Source organism: Erinaceus europaeus, chromosome 19 (genome assembly GCF_950295315.1).
Source record: "Erinaceus europaeus chromosome 19, mEriEur2.1, whole genome shotgun sequence".
NCBI classification, from domain to species: Eukaryota; Metazoa; Chordata; class Mammalia; order Eulipotyphla; family Erinaceidae; genus Erinaceus; species Erinaceus europaeus.
In genome coordinates, this window is record NC_080180.1 from 38,274,092 (window position 1) to 38,282,797 (window position 8,706).

At 41.5% G+C, this 8,706-nt stretch overlaps 1 protein-coding gene across 1 annotated transcript; it reads right to left on the minus strand.

Annotated features, from left to right (window-relative positions):
• Window positions 1-6,259: 6,259 nt before the first annotated feature.
• LOC132534686 (tripartite motif-containing protein 75-like) lies at window positions 6,260-7,666 on the minus strand. Its single transcript, XM_060179153.1, has one exon. The coding sequence runs from the start codon at window positions 7,664-7,666 to the stop codon at window positions 6,260-6,262; it is 1,407 nt and encodes a 468-aa protein (XP_060035136.1).
• Window positions 7,667-8,706: the final 1,040 nt, after the last annotated feature.

The window sequence follows — 8,706 nt, forward strand, 5'->3', positions numbered from 1 at the left end:
CATGATTTTTTCAAGGTCCATCCAAGATCGGCTGAAAATGGTGAAGTCACCATTTTTTACAGCTGAGTAGTATTCCATTGTGTATATATACCACAACTTGCTCATCCACTCATCTGTTGTTGGACACCTGGGTTGCTTCCAGGTTTTGGCTATTACAAATTGTGCTGCCAAGAACATATGTGTACACAGATCTTTTTGGATGGATGTGTTTCGTTCCTTAGGATATATCCCCAGGAGGGGAATTGCAGGGTCATAGGGTAGGTCCATTTCTAGCCTTCTGAGAGTTCTCCAGACTGTTCTCCACAGAGGTTGGACCAAGTGACATTCCCACCAGCAGTGCAGGAGGGTTCCTTTGACCCCACACCCTCTCCAGCATTTGCTGCTGTTACCTTTTCTGATGTGTGACATTCTCACAGGAGTGAAGTGATATCTCATTGTTGTCTTGATTTGCACTTCTCTGACAATCAGAGACTTGGAGCATTTTTTCATGTGTTTCTCGGCCTTTTGGATCTCTTCTGTGGTGAATATTCTGTCCAAGTCCTCCCCCCATTTTTGGATGGGGTTATTTGTTGTCTTGTTGTTGAGTCTGGCAAGCTCTTTATATATGCTGGTTATTAAACTCTTATTTGATGTATGGCATGTAAAGATCTTCTCCCATTCTGTGAGGGGTCTCTTGATTTGGGTAGTGGTTTCTTTTGCTATGAAGAAGCTTTTTAATTTGATGTAGTCCCATAGGTTTATACTTGCTTTAGCCTTCCTTGTAATTGGATTCGTTTCATTGAAAATGTCTTTAAAATTTATGCGGAAAAAAGTTCTGCCAATATTTTCCTCTAAGTATCTGATAGTTTCTGGTCTAACATCCAAGTCCTTGATCCACCTGGAATTTACTTTTGTATTTGGTGAAATACAGTGGTTCAGTTTCATTCGTCTGCATGTTTCAACCCATTGTTTCCAACACCATTTGTTGAAGAGACTCTGCTTTCCCCATATAATAGTCTGGGCCCCTTTGTCAAAGATTAGATGTCCATACGTGTGGGGCCTCATTTCTGGGCTCTCAATTCTATTCCACTGGTCAGTGTGTCTGTTCATGTTCCAGTACCAAGCAGTTTTGAGGGCAATGGCTCTATAATACAGTTTGAGATCTGGCAGTGTGATGCCTCCGGTTCTGTTCTTTTTTCTCAAGATTGTTTTGGCAATTGTAGGTCTTTTCTGGTTCCAGATAAACATTTGTAGCATTTGTTCTATTCTCCTAAAAAATGTGCTTGGGATCTTGATGGGGATAGCATTAAATTTGTAGATGGCTCTGGGTAATATATTCATTTTGATGATGTTAATTCTTCCAACCCATGAACATGGAATATCTTTCCACTTCTTTGTGTCTTTTTCAATTTCTTTGAGTAGTGACTCATAATTTTCAGTATACAAGTCTTTCACTTCTTTGGTTAGGTTTACTCCTAGATATTTTATTGTTTTTGTTGCTATAGAAAAAGGAACTGATTTCTGCATTTCAATTTCTTCTAACTTAGTGTTTGCATAGAGGAATGCCACTGACTTTTGAATGTTAATTTTATAGCCTGACACATTACTATATTGCCTGATGATTTCCAAAAGCTTCTTGCTGGATTCCTTAGGTTTTTCCATGTATACTATCATGTCATCTGCAAATAAGGAGAGTTTGACTTCTTCTCTTCCAGTCTGTATGCCTTTAATTCCTTGCTCCTGCCTGATTGCTATGGCAAGAACTTCCAACACTATGTTGAATAGTAATGGTGATAGTGGGCAGCCCTGTCTATTACCTGATCTGAGTGGAAATGCTTCCAGTTTTTCACCATTGAGTATGATGTTGGCTGTAGGTTTGCTATATATAGACTCCACTATCTTCAGGAATTTTCCATCTATTCCCATTTTTTGTAGTGTTTTGATCATAAAGGGATGTTGTATTTTGTCAAAGGCTTTCTCTGCATCTATTGATATGACCTTGTGGTTTTTGGTCTTGCTTTTGTTGATGTGGTGGAGCACATTGATTGATTTACGTATATTAAACCAACCTTGCATGCCTGGGATAAACCCCACTTGGTCATGATGAACAATCTTTTTGATATACTGCTGTATCCGGTTGGCTAGAATTTTGTTCAATATTTTCGCATCTATGTTCATCAGAGATATTGGTCTGTAGTTTTCTTTTTTAGTTGTGTCCCTGTCTACTTTTGGTATCAGGGTGATGTTGGCTTCATAGAAGCTGGCAGGGAGTATTCCAGTGTCTTCAATCTTCTGGAAGACTTTTAAAAGTAGAGGTATTAGTTCTTCTTTGAAAGTTTTGTAGAATTCATTTGTAAAACCATCTGGTCCAGGACTTTTATTTTTGGGAAGATTTTTGATAACTGTTTCAATTTCATTAGCTGTGATGGGCCTGTTCATGTTATCCACTTCCTCTTTACTTAGTTTTGGAAGTTAATAGGTATCTAGGAAATCATTCATTTCTTCCAGGTTCTGTAGCTTGGTGGCATATAGTTGTTCATAAAAGCCTCACATGATATGTTGAATTTCTGCAGTGTCTGTTGTGATTTCTCCTCTTTCATTTACTATCCGATTTGTTTGGGTCTTCTCCCTTTTTTGTTTTGTGAGTCTGGCTAAAGGTTTGTCGATTTTGTTTACTCTTTCGAAGAACCAACATTTACTTTCATTGATCTTTTGTATGGTTTTCCTATTCTCAATGTTATTTATTTCTGCCCTAACTTTAGTAATTTCTGTCCTTCTGGTTGCTTTAGGATTCCTTTGTTGTTCTTCTTCTAGGTCTTTGAGATGTGCAATCAGGCTGTTTATTTGTGCCTTTTCTTGTTTCCTAATGTGTGCTTGTATAGCTATGAACTTCCCTCTTAGGACTGTTTTAGCTATGTCCCAAATATTTTGATAGCTTATGTCCTCATTTTCATTGAACTCTCGAAACATTTTGATTTCTTCCTTGATTTCCTCTTTGACCCAAAAGTTGTTAAGAAGTGTACTGTTGAGCTTCCACATTTTGGAACTGTTACTAACCTTTGGTTGATTGTTAATTGTTATTTTAATTCCACTGTGGTCTGAGAAGATGCTTGGGATGATTTCAATGCTCTTGAATTGGCTGATGCTGTCTTTGTGGCCTAACATATGGTCTATCCTTGACAATGATCCATGTGGATTTGAGTAAAATGTGTATTCCAGTCTTGGGATGAATGACTCTGAAAATGTCCAATAGTTCTAGTTTATCTATCTCTTCATTTTGCTCCCTTATGTCTTTACTGATTTTCTGCCTGGATGATCTATCAAGTTGAGATAGTGGGGTGTTGAAGTCCCCTACTATGATTGTGTTACTGTTAATATATTGCTGTAGCTCTTTCAGTAGAAGTTTGATGTATTTAGATGGCTTCTCATTGGGTGCATAGATATTAATAATTGTTAAGTCCTCTTGATTGACTGATCCTCTGAGCATTAAGTAGTGTCCATTCCTATCTTTTTTAATCTTATCTATTTTAAAGTCTATCATGTAAGATATGAGAATAGCTGTTCCTGCCCTTTTTTGTGGGCCATTGGCTTGAATGATATTTTTCCATCCTTTCACTTTCAGTCTGTGTTTGTCTTGTTGTGTTAGGTGAGTTTCCTGTAGACAACATATTGTTGGGTTGTGTTTTCTGATCCATCTTCCTACTCTTTGTTTTTTAATAGGTGTATTCAGGCCATTGACATTTATTGATATCAAAGATTGAAGATATTTTAACGCCACTCTTGTAGAGTTTTAGAGTGTTTTGATATATGTCCTATTTGTGGTGGTCTGGTTGTTTATAGGAGACCTTTCAGAACTTCTTTCAGGGCAGGCTTGGTGATGGTTGCTTCCTTCAACTGTTGCTTGTCTGAGAAGGTTTTGATGCTTCCATCTAGTCTGAATGACAATCTAGCAGGATATAGTATTCTTGGCTGAAAGCCTTTCTCATTGAGCACTCGATAAATATCTTGCCATTCTCTTCTGGCCTGTAGTGTTTGTATGGAGAAATCTGCTGCTAATCTTATGGGTTTTCCTTTGTAGGTGACTCTTTGTTTTTCTCTTGCAGCCTTGAGGATCCTTTCTTTATCCTTATTCCTTTCCATTCTAAGTATGATATGTCTTGGTGTCTCTAGGTCTGGGTTAATTCTGTTTGGGACCCTCTGGGCTTCTTGAATCTTTATGTCTTTGGTGTTGTCTAGACTAGAGAAATTTTCAGCTATTATGGCCTGGAGAATGCTTTCTTCCTCTCCTTCTCTTTCTTCCTCTGGTAAGCCAATAATGCGTATATTGTTTCTTTTGAAGTCATCCCATAGGACTCTGTTGTTGTTTTCAGCATCTCTTAATCTCTTTTTGAGATCTCTTACTTCTTTTTTAGTTGTCTCTAATTCATCCTCAATCTTGCTAATTCTGTCTTCAGCCTCATAGATTCTATTCTCTCTGCCCTCTACTGCTTTCTGGAGTTCATCTATTTTGTTGCCCTGCTCTGATACTGTTTTAGCTTGTTCAGCTAGTTGCCTTCTTAGCTCAGAGATTTCAGCTTTCAGCTCTCTAATAACCATGAGATTTTTAGAATTTTCTTCCATATTCTCATTTGTTGTTCCTGCATTTCTGATTACAATTTTTTCAAATTCTTTACTCACTCCTGTTATTATTTCCTTAGCTAATGTTTGGATGTTGAACTCGTTGTTTTGTGCTTCACCCTCTTGAGGACTTTTAGCTGGACTCTTGTCCTGGTTCGAGTTTCCAATATTTTTTCTTGTTGTTTTAACCATTTTATATATGATGTTATGAGTTCCCTTTATCAGTACTTTTCAAATTATTGATCACTATTGCCTGGATTGACTTGTGTCTAAGTAATTTAATTAAAGGGTTTACCGTGGTGGAAGTTAACAGTTTTTTTTCAATCCCTGAGTTGGAGCACAGTGGTGTAAAAACCTCTTTTTTTTCTTCCCTGTAGGCTATGGGTGCCTGAGGGCTTTTAAACTATCAATAGGCTTCTTCGCTTAATCACTTTCTCCTTACCAAGAGATAAAGCAGGGTGTGGCAGAGATAATCCAGTGGTTATGCAAAGAGACTTTCACAGCCCCTCAGCTATGCCAAGGAGGCATAGGTCTTCTCTTGAGTTTCCGGGTTAGATCTCTGTCCCCTGGTGTCCCTCCCTGTTGCTGCTCCAGATTCTGAGGCTAGTAGCAATGGAGACTCAGAGTTGCACTTGGTGAGTCTCTGGGGAGTCCTTTCCTCCCTTCAGCTGTCCCCTTGTTGGTGGAGCAGGCTGGAGGTGGTGTCTCCACTGATAAACTGCTGAATGTTAGCAGTCACTTAATCTCTCCTTAGGCCCCGCTCTCCTCTCTGTCACCAACCACGCGTGTTTGTACTCACGGGTGATTTACTGGGTTCCTGTGGTCATTCTAGTCCTGTCTTATTTCGGTCCGGGTAGTCTCCTTTGGTATTCCTAGTTGATTCGGGAGAGGAGAGGAGAGGAGAGGAGAGAAAGCGATCTGCTGCTCGTAGCTCCGCCTCCGGAAGTCGAATCTTGGAATTGCAATTTTTCATACTCACATCCGAGCATAACTAAAATAACTTCAATTTCTTTCCCTTCCATTTTATTTTATTCACTAAGGGAGATGAAACTGGAGAACCAGACTCATCCAAGCAATGGTGGGGCCCAAACTCAGGAGCCAGTGCTGATGAGGCAAGGGGTTTCTCCACTTTGCCTGCTGAAAGGCTCTAAGCACCTCATTGTTATAAAAGTTTACATACAGCACTAGTCACAATGAAGAAAAGGGAAAACTGTGGTACAGGATGTGGTGCAGTCAATAAAGCTTTGGATTCAAAAGTATGATGTCCAGAGTTCAATACCCGGCATCACATGTACCAGAGGGATGGCTGGTTCTTTCTCTCTCTCCTCCTATCTACCTCATTAATAAATAGTTTTTTTATTTAAAAAAAAGGAAGTTAAAAAGAACAACAAAAATTTACTGCATGATTACATGAATTTTAATTGTTTTTTTTATTTATTGATTGGAGGATAAAGGGTTTACAGTCCACAGTAAAATGCAATAGTTTGTACATGCATAACACATAAATTTTAATTTTTATTAGCACTAAGCATGATGTGATTGAATGTAGGTTTCAGCATGAGCAATTTTCCTGTACAGAGTTGTAAGTTTTCATACAGGCAGTTTTTCTAGAAGAGACATTTAAACAATTCAGAACAGGAATCGAAACCCATACTACAGCATTCTAAAGATCAGCTAGTCCACAGAGGGAGAGAGGAATGGAATCTGGTCCCACACAGAAATAAGGCTTCAGTGAGTGGGAAAATGTCTCCTGGAAAGAATGGAGGTGGGAGTTGTCACTCAAGTTGTAGAAGGAAATCTGCCCCAGCTCCCAGTCCAGGTAAACTCCAATGCCTCTGGGCTTTCTCTTCAAAGTCAGAACAACAGGACGGGCACCTCCTGCCACATAGTCTCCATCTTGCAGATGAATGGTCCAGCACCTGTTCTGACCAGACCTTGGCTGCTGCTGCCCCTTGCTGGACGGGGAGTGGCTACACAGCCCTATGGCCCAGCTGGGCTTGTCATTCACCTGCACCTCCCAGTAATGGCGGCCAGCATGGAATTCTTGGGAGCCCAGGACTTCCAGATCAAAGGGAATCCTCTGCTCTCTCTGGAGAACTTTACTCCTTCTCTTCCTCAGTGTCACAGATCGCTTGTCCTTGGACACGCACAGATGAGGATCTGCGGTACGTGGATCCAGGGTCACCTCTGCTCGGAATTTCTGTTGAATCTTCTCCAGGGCTGATTCCAGTGGAGGCAGATGATATAACTCCCTCCATATCTGGGAGTAGCACACAGCTGGGACCTCTCGGCTCTCATAGATATGATGAATCTTCTTGACCTCACTCAGAAGCTTCATGTCTAGCATCACACTCCTCTCTGAAACTTCCTGGAGCTGAGCCTTGGTGGTGCAGATGTGGTCTTTAAAGTCAGTGATATTTATCTTAATTCTCTGCAGAAGGTCTTTCTCTTCTTGAGCTAGTCTGGATAGAGCTGCCTCTTGCTGTCTGTCCACAAATTCTTTCAAGTTCTCTATACCAGAGTCTAACTTGGACTTGTGTTTAAGTATTTGGTCTCTCAATTCCTGGAACTTTCTGTCTTCCCTCTCTTCCACTTTCTGTAATTTCCGTAAGTCCTCTCTCAAGAGTGTGATGGAATCATTTGTCTTGTGTCTGTAATAAGAAGCAGCCTCCTCCAGAGACCTTACATGGTGTCTCTGTTGGTCATGGGGCTCAACACAGTCAGGACAGAGCACCTCCAAGTCATCCTCACAGAAGAGACTCAGCACCTGGCTGTGCCTCTCACACAGGCTCTCCTCTTGTGGACTCACCTCCTTGCTTCTGTTGTCCATGAGCTGAATGAAATCCACTATATTTGCCAGCTTCCTGTTGGCAGTCCAGTGCCTCTTCTGACATAGGTGCCGGCACACAGGGCAAGAGAAAGTATCCTGAGGACCCTCCCAGCACTGTTGGATGCAGGAATAACAGAAGTTGTGCCCACACTCAATGGTGGCAGGTTCTCTCATGCAGGTCAAGCAGATGGGGCAGTTGAACTCTGCTTGCATGGCTGACAGGACTCCAGATGCCTCCATTGGGTGAGAAGGACACGCTGCTTTTCTTCAGCAACTTTGGGTCTGAGGTTTCACTTGAGTAGCAAGAGGCAGCGTCAGGCCTCTTTGCTCAGCACCCCTGGGATGGAGGCACAGCTACTACTGAACTATAAGCACAGTGGCCCCAAGTACAGAAGTTGGTGGCCAAGATTTCTACTCAACATCTGAAGCTCTGTTTCAGTTAGTTTGCTGCCTCAGATAGCTGCTAGAATATTACGTTCAGTTTAGGGATTTGATTGCAGGCAGTCAGTCCTCCAAAGTAGCCACTGCACCTGAAGGAGAGAGATCAAAGATATAAAAAGACTTTGGGTTTGTTTCAGCCTGCTCAATCTCCACTTGAGGGAATCAGTGAAGCTTCTCTTCTCCTCCCAAGCCATCTCTGCACATACCAACTACACAAGATGGGACTAGGTCTGAGGAAAGTAAATGAGCTCTGGTACTTGATCCTCAGAGGCTAAGTGAAATCTTCCACACTAATCTACACCCTGGAGCCATTTCCACCCACATCAACTACACAAGATGGGACTGAGGAAAACAAATGAGCTTTGGTACATGAAATCTCCCATGGGAATTTACACCCTGGACACCCTAGAGTCCTGGGGAAATGATGGGCACCCCAAGTTTCCACAGCCTCCTTACCTGTGCTGGTGACTCTTCTCTCTTCAAGGCAGGTCTCTGGCAGACTCCTGAGCTGTGTTCACAGGCTGGAGTGATGCGGCAGTCTGGAACTGAAGTGTGCTCTCTTTGGATGTCACCAGAGTATTTATGAGTAACCAGTGGGTGGAGCTTGACACCCACCTTCAGTAGCTATTGGCTCAGCATCAGGGTGTGTGAGTGGCTGGTTTGAGATTGAGAGGATTATGACCTTGGTTGTGGGAGGGATTCATTCCCCTTTATGGGATCAGGCCTCCCTAGAGCTAAGGAGATTTACATAATACACCTTTGCATTTCTCCTTAATCCCCTCAATGCCCCTAAACACAATACTTTCTGGGATAGTATATGATATGATTAGGTCTCCCTA

Bases quoted from the DNA above. Each gene is read 5' to 3' on its own strand.
- LOC132534686 (XM_060179153.1), bottom strand. From the start codon at position 7,666: ATGGAGGCATCTGGAGTCCTGTCAGCCATGCAAGCAGAGTTCAACTGC.